The sequence below is a fragment of the Salmo trutta genome, chromosome 24 (genome assembly GCF_901001165.1).
Source record: "Salmo trutta chromosome 24, fSalTru1.1, whole genome shotgun sequence".
Classification (NCBI taxonomy): domain Eukaryota; kingdom Metazoa; phylum Chordata; class Actinopteri; order Salmoniformes; family Salmonidae; genus Salmo; species Salmo trutta.
Window position 1 is genome coordinate 44,275,889 of NC_042980.1, and position 17,829 is coordinate 44,293,717.

Below are 17,829 nucleotides of genomic sequence, written 5' to 3' on the forward strand. Positions count from 1 at the left end.
AACTTAGCCAACTACATTTAAACTCACTTTTTCACAATCCCTGACATTTAATCCTAGTAAAAATTCCCTGTGTTAGGTCAGTTAGAATCATCACTTTCTTTTAAGAATGTGAAATATCAAAATAATAATAGAGAGAATTATTTATTTCAGCTTTTATTTCTTTCATCACATTCCCAATGGGTCAGAAGTTTACATACACTCAATTAGTGTTTGGTAGCATTGCCTTTAGATTGTTTAACTTGGGTCAAACATTTCCGGTAGCCTTCCACAAGCTTACCACAATAAGTTGGGTGAATTTTGGCCCATTCCTCCTGACAGAGGTGGTGTAATTGAGTCAGGTTTGTAGGCCTCCTTGCTCGCACACGCTTTTTCAGTTCTGCCCACACATTTACTATAGGATTGAGGTCAGGGCTTTGTGATGGTCACTCCAATACCTTGACTTTGTTGTCCTTAAGCCATTTTGCCACAACTTTGGAAGTATACTTGGGGTCATTTTTCCCATAGGGGATTTTAGAAAAACTTTAAATATGGGCTGTTTTTTGTGCAGGTTTACACTCGCGTGACGTTTTGATATCTGTGTAAATCTCTCTAGGACAAGGTGACTTTTATCAATATATTCACTTGTATTTACCCGGGGCCGAGCAGTTGCCATACCAGGTAGTGATGCAACCCGTCAGGATTCTCTCGATGGTGCAGCTCTATTCTCCAACATTAATTTCACATTTCCACAAACTTCAAAGTGTTTCCTTTCAAATGGTATCAAGAATATGCATATCCTTGCTTCAGGTCCTGAGCTACAGGCAGTTAGATTTGGGTACGTCATTTTAAGCGAAACTTGAAAAAAAAGGGTCCTTAAGAGGTTTTAAGGGATTGTAAGTAAGTATACATTTCACTGTTATTAAGGTCTACACCTGTTGTATTCGGCGCATGTGACAAATACAATTTGATTTGAATTCGGACAGGTTTAGCGTCCTCCACCCACTGGAGTGCAGCTACTATCGCCAACAGTTAAACAGAATATACTGCCTCCTTAAGGTTATCAAACGAATGTCTTTTGATGGATTATTTTGTGAGAACGTATTGATTTTTTTTTTATGAACCATTTATTAATGTCCATCATGCTACATATCGCACAGGTGAGTTCATCAACTCAGCACAGGAGAGGCATGCATGAGCCGGAGATAGTCGGAAAAGACCGAATGCAATTGCATTGTGGGAAAAAGGAGCTAGTCGCCATCTTGCTTTTGCGCCGCAAGTTATCAGGGCAGAATAATAACCACGTTTGAATGAATATTTTTTGAGACATACGAGTGTTTTAACAATTCAATTTGAGCAAATATTGCAGGTAGTGAGGTGTACGAGTGTGTAGGTGGAACACCGGGCTGTTTGTTGGAATATTTCCGACTATAGAACTAGCTAACTGGGATTTTTCGACTTGAGGTGATCATGGGTCGCTCTAGGAGTCGCAGTTCGTCCCGTTCCAAACACTCCAAAAGCAGCAAACACAGCAAAAAACGGAGCCGGTCGCGTTCAAGGGACAAGGAGAGGTCCAAGAAGCGATCCAAGTCCCGTGAAGCGAAGAGGAACCGGCGCAGAGAATCGCGTTCTCGTTCCCGGTCAGCTACAGCATCGACCCGTAGGGAAAGGGAAAGAGCGGTCACACCGCCGGAAAGAATTGACATATTCGGCAGGACACTGAGCAAGAGAAGCGCTTTGGACGAAAAACAGAGAAAAGAGGAAGAGGAGAAGAAAGTCGAAATGGAAAGACAGAGGAAGATGTAAGTTGTAGCTTAATATTTTAGCCATAATGCAAGACATGTTTACTAGGTAGGTAGCTAGCTTGCCTAATACCAAATATATTGGCGCTTACTCTCTGGCTACATAGAGTTAATTAGCTAGAATGCTAACAGATATACACACAGGCATAAGCGCTAGCAAGCTAGCTAGCTGCCTACTAAATACGTGTCTTGAGGAGGCCCTGCACCATTAGACAACCGGCTAGCTAGCTAAGTCACTTGGCTGCAATTCATTTGTCTTTAGCCTAATGGAATGTGTGTGTGTGTGTGTGTGTGTATATATATATATATAAATTCCTTTCATTTATGCACATGTATAGTTATACAATTGTGCAGTTGTGCGTAGGTGGCAATCTGGTTGGTCATTTGTCATACATCACAAATCAACGACCTGGTGTCATGATTGTGGCCTACAGTGGTTTATGTGTCCTCAAAAAGATTGTCTACAACATCTCTCCTCCAAGCTGTGAGTTATGTGAGAGAGACATTATGGCCAAATGTAGTCAACGAAATATAAATTCATGATATAGGCCTTGTCACTGGTAAACTGTTTTAAAAGGGAGGGAATTCAAAACTACAGTAAGTATCTCACCTGTCATATGAAACATGTCAGGTAACTATGCCCCTCTGGTTCTCAACTACTGAAGTCAAACCACATGATGTTCATCTAACCACAGCCACTATAATATGTACTTATGTCAGTCCAAATTAGCATTCTAGGCAAAAGACTTACGATAAGCCACAGTCCAGTCGGAAATGTAACAACGAACACCCAGAGGCACAGTTACTTCTGTTTTTATCTGTTTCAGAACCACATTCCTTTACATGTCATACTGCATTATCCATGCTTTTTGCACATTGTAAAACCCTGAGGCGTCACCATTTTTATAGTGCAATTCAAGGGAAGAAAAATGTTGATGACTTTTCTGCTTCAGTGAGCACCTTGCATAATAACCCCCTCCGTTGTTTTGTAGTTAGATGATATTGGTCTGACAGAGAAATAAAGACATGGGGGGGGGGGGGACACTTGCTGTTGGGCACCTTTTGGCCAGAAGCTGATAAGACGCCTGATACCTACAACACTGAACTACACCTGGTCTGCTGTGTGGGCTTTTACTGCACTGCCACAGGGTCACTTAACCAGCCACACAATGTCCAATAGAGACACGGACACCAGATAAGGATACTGGTTTTAGATTTCCTGGTGGTTGTGTGTAACCTGAAATCAGAGAGCGGGACAGTGTTGTGTTTTTTTTAAGTCGTGCCTGAAGCAATGTGACAACGACTCCCGATAGTCACGTCCTGTTGATAGTGCAGCTGAAACAATTTAAAAGCTTTTGAACAGTAAACAGGACGCCTGCCTTGTGTTCGTGCGCACGACCTGACTCCTCCCCCGGGCATGCCGTTTGAACTGACCCACACCTACGTTTACCCCCCTCCATTTCTCTGCTTCTCTGGACAAGCTCACTTCCACCCACCAAATGGGAGGGGGGTCATCATGTCACATCAGGTCCCCCCCTCATCTCCTGTTGTTAATGGGTCAAATCTGTTTCCACACACACGTTGTATGTTTAGTACATATGTCAAAATGACATGCTGCAATTCCCAAATCACTGAAACGCCTTTTTTTAAAACATATAGCATATAGTAGCTTTATAACCCTGATTTATAACCCTGATTTAAACTTACAAATGCACAATTCCCAGAGTTTGTAGCTAAGAACACAAGCATTTCGCTACACCTGCAATAACACCTGCTAAATATGTGTATGTGACCAATAAAATGTGATTTGTTCTTATAGCAATGTCTTGACTTTCTTAAAGTTACATTGATTCAACTGTACCTGAATATGCATTGATTGTATCATGTCACTTGTGCTACCATGTCAGCAACCCTCCCCTCTTTCTCTCGCCACCCTTGCCGTGCAGCCGGCAGGTGGAGATAGAGGAGAAGCTGATCGAGGAGGAGACGGCGCGTCGCGTGGAGGAACTGGTGGCCAAGCGGGTGGAGGAGGAGCTGGAGAAGCGTAGAGATGAGATCGAGCGGGAGGTTCTGCGGCGTGTGGAGGAGGCCAAGCGTATCATGGAGCGACAGCTGTTGGAGGAGCTGGAGAAACAGAGGCAGACGGAGCTACAGGCCCAGAAGGCCAGAGAGGTAACGCTCGGTCGTTGGGAATGCAGGCACCCCCCACCTCTACCCCGCCCCACTACTGCCTTCTTTGGCAAGTGGGGTCCCCCTTCTCCCCCGCCCAAACTGGCCATGACATGTTTCAGTGCTCCAGGGAGGGTGAGAGGGTAGGACACGGCTGCTGACGCTCAGGATAGGTGGGTTTGGTTAGAGCTCTGTGCTATACGGGTAGAAGACTGAGGGTTGGGTTAGAGCTCTGTGCTATACGGGTAGTAGACTGAGGGGTTTGGTTAGAGCTCTGCTTTATGGGTAGTAGACTGAGGGGTTTGGTTAGAGCTCTGCTTTATGGGTAGTAGACTGAGGGTTGGGTTAGAGCTCTGTGCTTTAAGGGTAGTAGACTGAGGGTTGGGTTAGAGCTCTGTGCTTTAAGGGTAGTAGACTGAGGGTTGGGTTAGAGCTCTGTGCTTTACGGGTAGTAGACTGAGGGTTGGGTTAGAGCTCTGTGCTTTAAGGGTAGTAGACTGAGGGGTTTGGTTAGAGCTCTGTGCTTTAAGGGTAGTAGACTGAGGGTTGGGTTAGAGCTCTGTGCTTTAAGGGTAGTAGACTGAGGGTTGGGTTAGAGCTCTGTGCTATACGGGTAGACTAAGGGTTTCTAAATGGGGAAGTTAAACGGCCAATATTTGGCAGTGGACAGTCAAGACACGCAGGATTCATTTGAGACTTTTGCCATGGCCGAGTTATGACAATTTACTGACTTCATCCCTTCATTTGCTCTCATCATTCTCCCCCCTCCTTCCCCATTCATACATTCCTATTCAGAATGACTCATTTACTTTTTTACTTTCCTTATTGTAAATATCTAAAATAAAAATAAAGCTCTTTTTTTCAAATTGACATTTCATTATCAGTAACTGTCTCTGTGTCCAAAATTCAGTGAAATGTTTTATTTCCCCAGGCAGGCAGAGAACACAGATTTACCCATCCACGACCCATCCAGAAACAAATAGGGATGGAGGAACTTTGGCTTATCAGTTACAAATCAGTCCCTTTCTAAGCCCAATAGTTTATTTTAGGGCTGTAATGGTACATGTATTCATACTGAACCTTCTGGTACGGGGACCTCGATTCGGTCCTCACTTTGAACCCGATTGAATATATAAAAAAAAAAATACAAACACTAGGTCTATGTTGTATATCTCTAGAGTAAATCTCAGCTGAAAAAAAAAAAACATTTCAGGCTTTTCTGTTGAAACAACTAGAACCTGTGAACACGTTCTAATCAAAATTCAAATCTTCGTTGGCGAATTTCAAACTGTTGCTTTTGTGATGCGCAGCCGGGAACTAGTTCTGTACGATGGCGAGTGGTGGGGGTCGATAAACCAGAATTGTTTAAAACTCCAGTTAGGGAACATTTTTAGGCTTCCCAGTAGATTACAACGGCGATGGACAGAGAGGTGAGCAGTGGTGACGTTAAGAATAGCCTATGCAGCTGCCAACACTAAACATGTTGACACATTTACACCGACATCACCTCAGTATGCCTTCCACCGGGGGAGAAAAAATCCTTATTCAAGCAGCCCTTCGCAGCTGATTCTGACTGGGTCAAATAAATTACAAGCGATAGGTATGTTTATAGCTGCGGACATGCGCACATTCCCGATGGTTGAAAAGAATAGGGGGTTTTAGCACCTCGTGAAAATTCTCACGCCACGTTACGAACTTCGCCCTCTCACATCTATTTCAGCAAACAGGTAGTACCAGCTCTATATAAGCTAAAGCTAAAGCCCAAATTGTCCATGAATTGGCCCAATGCACCCCGTGTTGCACTTCCTACAGATGTCTGGACCTCCAGGGCTACAGAGAGCATCTTAACGGTGACAGCCCATCACATTACCCCAGAGTGGAAGATGAGGAGTACTGTGCTACAGACAAGCTGTCTTTATGAGGCACACAAATACGCATATTTTCCTCTTTGGTAAGAGAACATTCTAGCATGGGGTCCTATACAATATCTGAGCCATGTTTACATGTTGATTTCACGCGCGTATTGCACTTTATTTTAGTGTTGTTGATGATTAATCGTGTTTTCATTTTAAAGTGTTGATATGCCTGATTTGTGCTTTCATCAGGCATGTGACTCATCATATACTGCGCCATGATAAAGTATTTTCCCCCCTTTCCGATTTTTTTTTCTTCTACTATTGCATATTTTTGATACTGAATGTTATCAGATCTTCAACCCAAACCTCATATTAGATAAAGGGAACCTGAGTGAACAAATAAAACAACATTTATATTCTAGCACCAGCTGTTCCTGGAAGACTGTGTGATCACGCTCTCCGCTGCCGATGTAAGACCTTTAAACAGGTCAACATTCACAAATCCGCAGGGTCAGACTGATTACCAGGACGTGTACTGCGAGCATGCGCTGACCAACTGGCAAGTGTCTTCACTGATATTTTCAACCTCTCCCTGTCCGAGTCTGTAATACCAACATGTTTTAAGCAGACCACCATAGCGCCTGTGCTCAAGAACACTAAGGTAACCTGCCTAAATGACTACTGACCTGTAGCACTCACTTCTGTAGCCATAAAGTACTTTGAAAGGCTGGTTATGGCTCACATCAACACCATTATCCCAGAAACCCTAGACCCCACTCCAATTTGCATACCGCCCCAACAGATCCACAGATGATGCAATCTCTATTGCACTCCACACTGCCCTTTTCCCTCCTGGACAAAAGGAACTCCTATGTGAGAATGCTATTCATTGACTACAGCTCAGCGTTCAACACCATAGTGCCCACAAAGCTCATCAATAAGCTAAGGACCCTTGGACGAAACACCTCTCTGCAACTGGATCCTGGACTTTCTGACGGGCTGCCCCAAGGTGGTAAGGGTAGGTAACAACACATCCGCCACCCTGATCCTCAACACGGTGGCCCCTCAGGGGTGCGTGCTCTGTCTGCTCCTGTACTCCCTGTTCACTCATGACTGCACGGCCAAGCACGACTCCAATACCATCATTTAAGTTTGCCGATGATGATCACCGACAACCGACAACAACGAGACAGCCTATAAGGAGGAGCTCGGAGACCTGACCGTGTGGTGATAGGATAACAACCTCTCCCTCAACGTGATCAGGACAAAGGAAATTATTGTGGATTACAGGGAAAAAAGGACAGAGTACGTCCCAATTCTCATCGATGAGGCTGCAGTGGAGCAGGTTGAGAGCTTCAAGTTCCTTGGTGTCCACATCACCAACAAACTAACATGGTCCAAGCACAAGAAGACAGTTGTGAAGAGGGCACAACAAAACCTATTCCCCCCCAGGAGACTGACAAGATTTGGCATGGGTCCTCAGACCCTCAAAAGGTTTTCAGCTGCACCATCGAGTGCATCCTGACGGGTTGCAGCACTGCCTGGTACGGCAACTGCTCGGCCTCCAACCCCAAGGCATTACAGAGGGCAGTGCGAACGGCCCAGTACATCACTGGGGCCAAGCTTCCTGCTATCCAGGACCTCTATACCAGGCGGTGTCAGAGGAAGGCCCTAAAAATTGTCAGACTCCAGCCACCCTAGTAATAGACTGTTCTCTCTGCTACCGCACGGCAAGCAGTACCGGAGCGCCAAGTTTAGGTCCAAGAGCCTTCCAAACAGCTTCTACCCCCAATCAAATGGCTACCCAGACTATTTGCACTGCCCCTCCCCCCCCTACACCGCTGCTACTCTGTTATCATCTGTGCATAGTCACTTTAATAACTACCTACATGCACATATTACCTCAACTAACCAGTGCCCCCTGCACATTAACTCTGTACCGGTACCCCCCTGTATATAGTCTCCACATTGACTCTGTACCAGTACCCCCCTGTATATAGTCTCCACATTGACTCTGTACCGGTACCCCCCTGTATATAGCCTCCACATTGACTCTGTACCAGTACCCCCCTGTATATAGTCTCCACATTGACTCTGTACCAGTACCCCCCTGTATATAGTCTCCACATTGACTCTGTACCGGTACCCCCCCCTGTATATAGTCTCCACATTGACTCTGTACCGGTACCCCCCTGTATATAGCCTCCACATTGACTCTGTACCAGTACCCCCCTGTATATAGTCTCCACATTGACTCTGTACCAGTACCCCCCCTGTATATAGTCTCCACATTGACTCTGTACCGGTACCCCCTGTATATAGCCTCCACATTGACTCTGTACCGGTACCCCCTGTATATAGCCTCCACATTGACTCTGTACCGGTACCCCCCTGTATATAGCCTCCACATTGACTCTGTACCGGTACCCCCTGTATAGCCTCCACATTGACTCTGTACCGGTACCCCCCTGTATATAGCCTCCACATTGACTCTGTACCGGTACCCCCCTGTATATAGCCTCCACATTGACTCTGTACCGGTACCCCCCTGTATATAGCCTCCACATGAAGTAACGGTACCCCCCTGTATAGCCTCACATTGACTCTGTACCGGTACCCCCCTGTATATAGCCTCCACATTGACTCTGTACCGGTACCCCCCTGTATATAGCCTCCACATTGACTCTGTACCGGTACCCCCCTGTATATAGCCTCCACATTGACTCTGTACCGGTACCCCCCTGTATATAGCCTCCACATTGACTCTGTACCGGTACCCCCCTGTATATAGCCTCCACATTGACTCTGTACCGGTACCCCCCTGTATATAGCCTCCACATTGACTCTGTACCGGTACCCCCTGTATATAGCCTCCCATTGACTCTGTACCGGTACCCCCTGTATATAGCCTCCACATTGACTCTGTACCGGTACCCCCCTGTATATAGCCTCCACATTGACTCTGTACCGGTACCCCCCTGTATATAGCCTCCACATTGACTCTGTACCGGTACCCCCCCTGTATATAGCCTCCACATTGACTCTGTACCGGTACCCCCCCTGTATATAGCCTCCACATTGACTCTGTACCGGTACCCCCCTGTATATAGCCTCCACATTGACTCTGTACCGGTACCCCCCTGTATATAGCCTCCACATTGACTCTGTACCGGTACCCCCTGTATATAGCCTCCACATTGACTCTGTACCGGTACCCCCTGTATATAGCCTCCACATTGTACTCTGTACCGGTACCCCCTGTATATAGCCTCCACATTGACTCTGTACCGGTACCCCCTGTATATAGCCTCCACATTGACTCTGTACCGGTACCCCCTGTATATAGCCTCCACATTGACTCTGTACCGGTACCCCCTGTATATAGCCTCCACATTGACTCTGTACCGGTACCCCCCTGTATATAGCCTCCACATTGACTCTGTACCGGTATCCCCCTGTATATAGCCTCCACATTGACTCTGTACCGGTACCCCCTGTATATAGCTTCCACATTGACTCTGTACCGGTACCCCCTGTATATAGCCTCCACATTGACTCTGTACCGGTATCCCCTGTATAAAGCCTCCACATTGACTCTGTACCGGTACCCCCTGTATATAGCCTCCACATTGACTCTGTACCGGTACCCCCTGTATATAGCCTCCACATTGACTCTGTACCGGTATCCCCCTGTATATAGCCTCCACATTGACTCTGTACCGGTACCCCCTGTATATAGCCTCCACATTGACTCTGTACCGGTACCCCCCTGTATATAGCCTCCACATTGACTCTGTACCGGTACCCCCTGTATATAGCCTCCACATTGACTCTGTACCGGTACCCCCTGTATATAGCCTCCACATTGACTCTGTACCGGTACCCCCTGTATATAGCCTCCACATTGACTCTGTACCGGTACCCCCTGTATATAGCCTCCACATTGACTCTGTACCAGTACCCCCTGTATATAGCCTCCACATTAACCCTGTACCGGTACCCCCTGTATATAGCCTCAACATTGACTCTGTACCGGTACCCCCTGTATATAGCCTCCACATTGACTCTGTACCGTAACACCCTGTATATAGCCTCAACATTGACTCTGTACCGGTACCCCCTGTATATAGCCTCCACATTGACTCTGTACCGGTACCCCCTGTATATAGCCTCCACATTGACTCTGTACCGGTACCCCCTGTATATAGCCTCCACATTGACTCTGTACCGTAACACCCTGTATATAGCCTCCACATTGACTCTGTACCGGTACCCCCTGTATATAGCCTCCACATTGACTCTGTACCGTAACACCCTGTATATAGCCTCCACATTGACTCTGTACCGGTACCCCCTGTATATAGCCTCCACATTGACTCTGTACCGTAACACCCTGTATATAGCCTCCACATTGACTCTGTACCGGTACCCCCTGTATATAGCCTCCACATTGACTCTGTACCGTAACACCCTGTATATAGCCTCGCTATTGTTATTTTACTGCTCTTTAGTTACTTTATTTTATCTTTCTCTTTTTTTTTAAACTGCATTGTTGGTTAGGGGCTCGTAAGTAATCATTTCACTGTAAGGTCTACTACACCTGTTGTATTCAGCATTTCACTGTAAGATCTACACCTGTTGTATTCGGCACATGTGACAAATAAATTTTTTTATTATTTTATTTCATAAACAAAGTTAAGCAGGACCCAATGCCCCTGTGTGAAAAGGAATTGCCCCCAGACACTCAATAACTGGTTGTGCCACCTTTTAGCTGAAATGACTCCAACCAAACACTTCCTTTAGTTGATCAGTCTCTCACTTCGTTGTGGAGTGATTTTGGCCCTGTCTTCCATGCAGAACTGCTTTAACTCGGCGAGATTTGTGGATTTTTAAGCATGAACTGCTCATTTCAATTCCTGCTACAACATCTAAATCGGGATTAGGTCTGTACTTTGACTAGGCCATTCTAAAACTTCAAATGTGTTACTTTTTAGCCATTTGCATGTAGAATTTGATTGTGTGCTTTGGATCATTGTCTTGCTTCATGACCCAGCTGCCATTCAACTCACAGACAGATGGCCTGACATTCTCCTATAGAATTATCTGATACAGAGCAGATTTCATGGTTCCTTCTATTAACGCGAGTTGTCCAAGTACCGAGGCAGCAAAGCACCCCCAAACCTTCACCTTTCCATCACACTTGACCGTTGGTATGAGGTTCTTACTGTGGAATGCAGTGTTTAGTTTTTGCCAGGCATAATGGGACCCATCTCATCCCAAAAGTTCAGTCAAGTTTGCCAAAAAGCACCTGGAAACACCTGAATGATCATCAAGACTCTTGGAAGAATGTTCAGATAAGTTTAAGTATAACTTTATGGATGACATGGGTCCCAATATGCCTGGCGAAAACCAAACACTGCATTCCACAGTAAGAACCTCATACCAACGGTCAAGTGTGATGGAAAGGTGAAGGTTTGGGGGTGCTTTGCTGCCTCAGGACCTGGACGACTTGCCTTAATAGAAGGAACCTTGAATTCTCCTCTGTATCAGAGAATTCTACAGGAGAATATCAGTCCATCCGTCTGTGAGCTGAAGCACAACTGAGTCATGTAGCAAGACAATGATCCAAAACACACAATCAAGTCTACATGAAGATGGTTTAAAAAGCAACAAATTAGATGTTTTGGAATGGTGTAGTCAAAGTCCAGACCTAGTCCCAGTTGAGATGTTGTAGCAGGACTTGAAATGAGCAGTTCATGTTTAAAAACACTCAAATGTCGCTGAGTTAAAGCAGTTCAGTATGGAAGACAGGGACAGAATTCCTCCGCAGCGATGTGAGAGACTGATCAACAACTGCAGGAAGCATTTGGTTGCAGTCATTGAAGCTAAAGGTGACACATCCAGCTAAATCAAATTGTATTGGTCACATACACATGGTTAGCAGATGTTAATGCGAGTGTAGCGAAATGCTTGTGCTTTTAGTTCTGACACTGCAGTAATATCTAACAATTCCCCAACAACTACCTAATACACACACATCTAAAGGGATGGAATAAAAATATGTACATATAAATATATGGATGAGCGATGGCCGAACGGCATAGGCAAGATGCAGTAGATGGTATAGAGTACCGTATATACATATGAGATGAGTAATGTAAGATAGATATGCTAACATTTATTAAAGTGGCATTGTTTAAAGTGACTAGTGATCCATTTTATTAAGTGGCCAGTGATGAGTATATATGTTGGCAGCAGCCTCTAAGTTAGTGATTGCTGTTTAGCAGTCTGATGGCCTTGAGATAGAAGCTGTTTTTCAGTCTCTCGGTCCCACCTTTGTTGCACCTGTACTGACCTCGCCTTCTGGATGATAGTGGGGTGAACATGCAGTGGCTTGGGTGGTTGATGTCCTTGATGATCTTTCTGGCCTTCCTGTGACATTGGGTGCTGTAGGTGTCTTGGAGGGCAGATAGTTTTGCCACCAGTGATGTGTTGTGCAGACCGCACCATCCTCTGGAGAGCCTTGCGGTTGCCGTACCAGGCGGTGATACAGCCTGGCAGGATGCTCTCGATTGTGCATCTGTAAAAGTTTGTCAGGGTTTTGGGTGATGCAAAATTTCTTCAGCCTCCTGAGGTTGAAGAGGCGTTGCTGCGCCTTCTTCACCACGCTGTCTGTGTGGGTGGACCATTTTCAGTTTCTCCGTGATGTGTACGCCGAAGAACTTAAGTTTTCACCTTCTCTACTACTGTCCTGTGTCCGTGATGTGACTGGTTTTCTTTTTTGTAGTCTGTGATTTCCTGTAGATCCTGCCACATACGTCTCGTGTCTGAGCCGTTGAATTGTGACTCCACTTTGTACCTACACTGACATTTATGGAGTGCTAAGGGGCAGTTACTTTTTCACACCAGGGCATTGGGTGTTGCATAACTTTGTTAAATAAATCAAATACATATACTTATTTTATTTCATAAAAAAAATAAAAAATAACTTAACTCAGGTTCCCTTTATCTAATATCAGGTTTTGGTTGAAGATCTGGTAACATTCAGTATCAAAAAGGGGGAAACTATTTTTCCTGCCACTCTATATGGCATCAGAAATACCAACACTGTATTTTCTTAAACATTTTTAAAAAAGCACATCTAACTCTTGGCATTCCATTTTCCCGCTGTACCGAAACCGAACCGCGACCCCAAAATGACAGTACGTACCGACGGCAAGTAGCCTGGCGGGTAGGAGCGTTGGACAAGTTTCTGGATCGAATCCCCGAGCTGACAAGGTAAAAATCTGTCGTTCTGCCCCTGAGCAAGGCAGTTAACCCACTTGTTCCCCGGGCGCCCATGACGTGGATGTCGATTTTTAAGGCAGCCCCCCCCCCCCCCGCACCTCTGATTCAGAGGGGTTGGGTTACATGTGGAAGACGCATTCAGTTGAACATCTGACTAGGTATCCCCCCTTTCTCTTAAGTGACACCCCCCCGCCCCCCAAAACGACAATGCGTTCCGAACACTGACCCCAAAACGACTACGTACGGAACCGTGACCCCAAAACGTACGGAACCGTGACCCCAAAACGTACGGAACCGTGACCCCAAAACGACTACGTACGGAAGAACCGTCACCCCAAAACGACAATTCGTACGGAAGAACCGTCACCCCAAAACTACAATACGTACGGAACCGTGGGTTTGGTGAACCGTTACCCATAGTTTGGACTCCCGAGTGGCGCAGCGGTCTAGGGCACTGCATCTCATTGTAAATAAGAATTTGTTCTTAACTGACTTGCCTGGTTAAATCAAAACAACAACAACAAAAAATCTTAGTGGCTAATTTGGTTAGTGTGGTCTATAATCTTCTCAGTAGATTGAGAGACTGGGCATAGACAATATATTGGTGAAGCTAGCTCTTCCCCCAGGCTTAATTTAATGAGGGTCAGGTTTGTCTAAAGTACTGTAATAATGTTCTGTGAATGAGTGGAGCAGCCAATGCCCAGCCACCTTGACTCGCACAGTGATCGACCGGTGGCTCAGTACTAATCAGGTGAGAAGTGGCCCCAGTGCACCTCACTGAGCTGCCCCCTCCCCCACCATCGCTCTTATTCAGACCCCCCCCCCCCCCCCCTTTCCAGATGCAGCAGTAGACCTGTCACTCCGCTTTCTGTTTTTTGAATAGATAGCCTAATAAAAGTACATGATTACATACACAATTTAGTTTAGTGTGTCCAATAAAGTTTATATTATCGTCCTCTCTTAATCCTTGTTTTGAATAGCTCCCATTTTAGAAGGCATCTGCTCTGGGATACGTAACAATGAAGGACCTCCATTTCCTGTTTCCTGTTTGCAAGGTCAACGATCTCTGGTCTAACCCTGTCTGTTAATGCTACTTATTTAATATTGCTTTTTTTTATGTTGAAACTAACACGTTTTTAAAGAACAACCAACCACAGAAAATGTTCTTGATTTGATTTGACGTCCTCATGACTTGCTTCTCTTTAGGGGTGTTTTTTAATATATTTTTTCTTAATTTCATTTTGATTTCTGGACCTTGTGATTTCTGTGTTAACACCATTTGACCTGAGCTGGCCTGCAGACAGCTCCCAGCTCATGTGCTGTGCTGTGTTCAGGCCTCCTCCACATTGTACTGTACTCTACTGCTGCGGTATGTTGTCTCCATGTGAACTGAGCCAGAGAGAGCGGCTTTAAAGAGTGCGAGCTGGGCTGCAGGCGGCAGGCTAGCAGTACACAGATCAGTTTTAAAGAGGAAGGCCACAGGCGGGCCGGGCGCATTTGGTGTATGGCAGCCTCCCCCAGGAGCGCTTCTCTCTCTGCAGGGGACACAGTCTGGACGAGACAGTAAATATTCAACCGTTTTAATGCTGAATGTAGGTACACAGGAAAGGAAAATGCGTAGGTATACGTACATTGGTGAGCTTAAATTATTCACTCCTTTTTTAAATTAGTTTTTTCATCCATTTTCTCTTGCTTGATAAGAAAGAAGCAAATAGATTTTTTGTTGTTGTATCTTTTATTTTTATTTTTTATATCTACTATGTAAGTGTGACGAGTGGGTTTCCCCTCTTTTTATATTCTCTTTAATGAACCAGTGAAGGCTACAAGTCTTATTGAGTGATTCCTGTATGGGCAGGGCTTCTTTTTCCCTTTTGATATATTTTGTGCTCCTGTGTTCTGAAAGCATTCTGCTTGACAGAGAGAAGAACGTATGGGAGAGGCTGGTTGTGATGGGAGAGAGGCTGGTTGTGATGGGAGAGAGGCTGGTTGTGATGGGAGAGAGGCTGGTTGTGATGGGAGAGAGGCTGGTTGTGATGGGAGAGAGGCTGGTTGTGATGGGAGAGAGGCTGGTTGTGATGGGAGAGAGGCTGGTTGTGATGGGAGAGAGGCTGGTTGTGATGGGAGAGAGGCTGGTTGTGATGGGAGAGAGGCTGGTTGTGATGGGAGAGGCTGGTTGTGACACACTGCTTTGTGTAGGATGAAGACGAGTGACTGCCCACGTGTGTGTTGAGAGGCCAATAATGTATACATGGGAGTGTGTATGTTGGGGGTGTATGTGTTGGGAGTGTGGGGGTGTATGTGTTGGGATGTTGTGCGGCTGTATCCTGTGCTAACATGGCATTGTGTCTTTAGGAGGAAGAACGATCCAAACGGGACGAGCTGGAGAAAATCCTGGAAGAGAATAACCGCAAGATCGCTGACGCTCAGGCCAAGCTGGTAAACCCCCTGTTTCCTCCTCTCTGTTCTGTTCAAACGGGGCAATTCTATGATGAAATATGGTCGTTCTTGATATTGAAATACGTGGTCTTTGTAGCTTTCATGCGAAATGCGGTAGTGACATTTTGTTATGCCATTTGAGGGTGTTGACGTAAATTCCCAGAGCTTCTGTGAGAAACGCTACTTTAGAACAACATAGTAATGCATCCTGGCACCGGCTTTGCCTTGATGCTTATCAGTAACCATTAACAATAAGTGGGGTTTTTTTCCCTTTCGTCTGTTTATATTCTGAAACTTGACTCATTTTGTAAGATGGATTTTTATTTGGACATGTACAAATCACTATTGTGGTAAACAAGGTGAAAAGCAGCAGCAGCAGCAACAACAATCTGATTCTAATAACATCTTGGTGGCGCTCAGAAAACATGAACAGTTTGTGGCCATTTTGGCATTGCAGGATCTCTATCCTGACGTGTGTGTGTGTGTGTGTGTGTGTGTGTGTGTCCACCAGGCTGAGGAACAGTTGCGTATCGTAGAGGAGCAGAGAAAGATTCACGAGGAGAGGATGAAGCTGGATCAGGATCGCCAGCGGCAGCAGAAGGAGGAACAGAAAATGATCCTGGGCAAGGGAAAGTCCCGGCCAAAGCTCTCCTTCTCCCTCAAAGCCACCGAATGAGTCTCTCATCCTTCCTCTCTTCCTTCTCCTGCCCTTCTCATCCCACCCAGCTCTCTGCTCCTCCTCCTCCTCCTCCTCCTCTCTGAAACGCTAGCTGTGTGGAAGGCTGAAGGAAGGGAAGCTCATTGCGCTGTCCTGCCACACACCGCCCTGCTCTACAGCCTTGGAGGGAGTCCCACCCACCTCAAACACCTCGCCGCTTGACCGCTTTGACCCCCCCCCCCCCCCACCCTCCCAATGACTTTGTGATTTTTATTTTTTTTATTTTTAAGGATTTGATCTGTCATGTACAAAACTGTCACTACTTGGTCCTCTTACTGTGGCCCACGAGCGGTTGAGTGCCCTCTGTTTCTTTAGGGTAAGTGTGTTCTGTTGAAGCTCATTAAAACTGGGGTTTAGGAGTTGGCCTAGGTTTTCCAGTGCCGTATGAGTCTAACGTAGAAAGCTGATTTCCCCAAGCAGGGCTAACCTAAAGTGATGCTGCAGCCAGGGCTAACCTATACTCAGTAAAGCACGGTGAACCTCCACCTGACAGGTTAATCTTCAACCTCCCTACACCTCACATCAGATGTTTTTATACTCACGTTTCTCCTCGATTTAGATTAGCATCGTGGACAAAGAGACCCCACTGCTGCACAGGGGAACCCAGGCCAATTCCTAATCCTACCCATGGAGCTGGTCAGGTTGGTGTTGCAGGGTTGGAACAGGATACGAGTCTCATCCATGGTCAGGAGTGGGGTGGGCGGGGGGAGACGAGAGACATTTCCTGTATGATGTAATATTTAGAGTCTCTGTCGTGTGGTGTCCTACTCCTGTGAGATAATATATGAAATGAATCCAAACAACAAGGGATTTATTAATCGTGCATCATTTTACTGAACAGTTACTGTTTCAATCTGAGTGAATTGTGCTCTGAAGTAGCCGGTTTCAGACCTGCTCCTTAGTTTGTGTAGAATATTAACTTTCCCCTTCAACTCACTATTGGTTCCTAAAGGATGTCAAAGTCCAGGTAAGATTGACTAGCTACATGGTTTAGGTCTGAGAGAGAGAGAGAGAGAGAGAGAGAGAGAGAGTGTGTGTGTGTGTGACAGTATGTATGGCTGACCTCTGGTAAGGGGCTTCATGAGTAAGTGAAATTTGTCTTGTGGTAATTTCCCCAATTTGTTAATGGGGACTGAACAATTTACCAATAAATCCATTGAATGCATACAACTGTCTCGTATTGTGTTTTCCGTTCAATGCTTATTTCCCATTGGTCAATTGTTGACAAAATATCTAATTGGTCAAAATGACCAATTATGTGAATATCAGAATTGGGCTGCATGTGTAAACCGCCAATAACCATGTTTCTATGCTAGTAAAGTCCATATATAAAGTTATCAGGAAAGCTGTGATGTAATAGGAAGTTTCGGGTACAATTTTATAAATGCTGACATTTGTTCAATCGACATGGTGTGGTCTTTTTGTGTCAGTAAAATGTATTATGCGAGAGAATGGCTAGCCAGTTAGCGAAAATGGTGGTGGAAACGCCTTTATGCGCAAATACTAATATAATAATCATATTAACGCCAATTTCGGAATCACGCGATGGTATGGTTGTGTGGTCCTCTCACTAAACCTACGGAAA

At 45.5% G+C, this 17,829-nt stretch overlaps 1 protein-coding gene across 2 annotated transcripts; it reads left to right on the top strand.

Annotated features, from left to right (window-relative positions):
• The first annotated feature begins 1,205 nt into the window (after window positions 1-1,205).
• Window positions 1,206-17,411, top strand: LOC115161386 (arginine and glutamate-rich protein 1-B). Of its 2 annotated transcripts, none has more exons than XM_029712335.1 (4): window positions 1,206-1,778; window positions 3,686-3,950; window positions 15,443-15,526; window positions 16,038-17,411. In XM_029712335.1, exons 1-4 carry the CDS (start codon window positions 1,447-1,449, stop codon window positions 16,200-16,202), a joined length of 846 nt encoding a protein of 281 aa, XP_029568195.1. In that variant the 5' UTR covers window positions 1,206-1,446; the 3' UTR covers window positions 16,203-17,411. The 2 variants fall into 2 exon arrangements, with proteins under 2 accessions (XP_029568195.1, XP_029568196.1); XM_029712336.1 differs by having other exon boundaries at window positions 1,208-1,778; window positions 3,725-3,950.
• Window positions 17,412-17,829: the final 418 nt, after the last annotated feature.

Bases quoted from the DNA above. Each gene is read 5' to 3' on its own strand.
- LOC115161386 (XM_029712335.1), top strand. From the start codon at position 1,447: ATGGGTCGCTCTAGGAGTCGCAGTTCGTCCCGTTCCAAACACTCCAAA. The intron at 3,951-15,442 runs GTAACGCTCGGT...TTGTGTCTTTAG, and splicing joins AGGCCCAGAAGGCCAGAGAG to GAGGAAGAACGATCCAAACG. The intron at 15,527-16,037 runs GTAAACCCCCTG...TGTGTCCACCAG, and splicing joins CTGACGCTCAGGCCAAGCTG to GCTGAGGAACAGTTGCGTAT.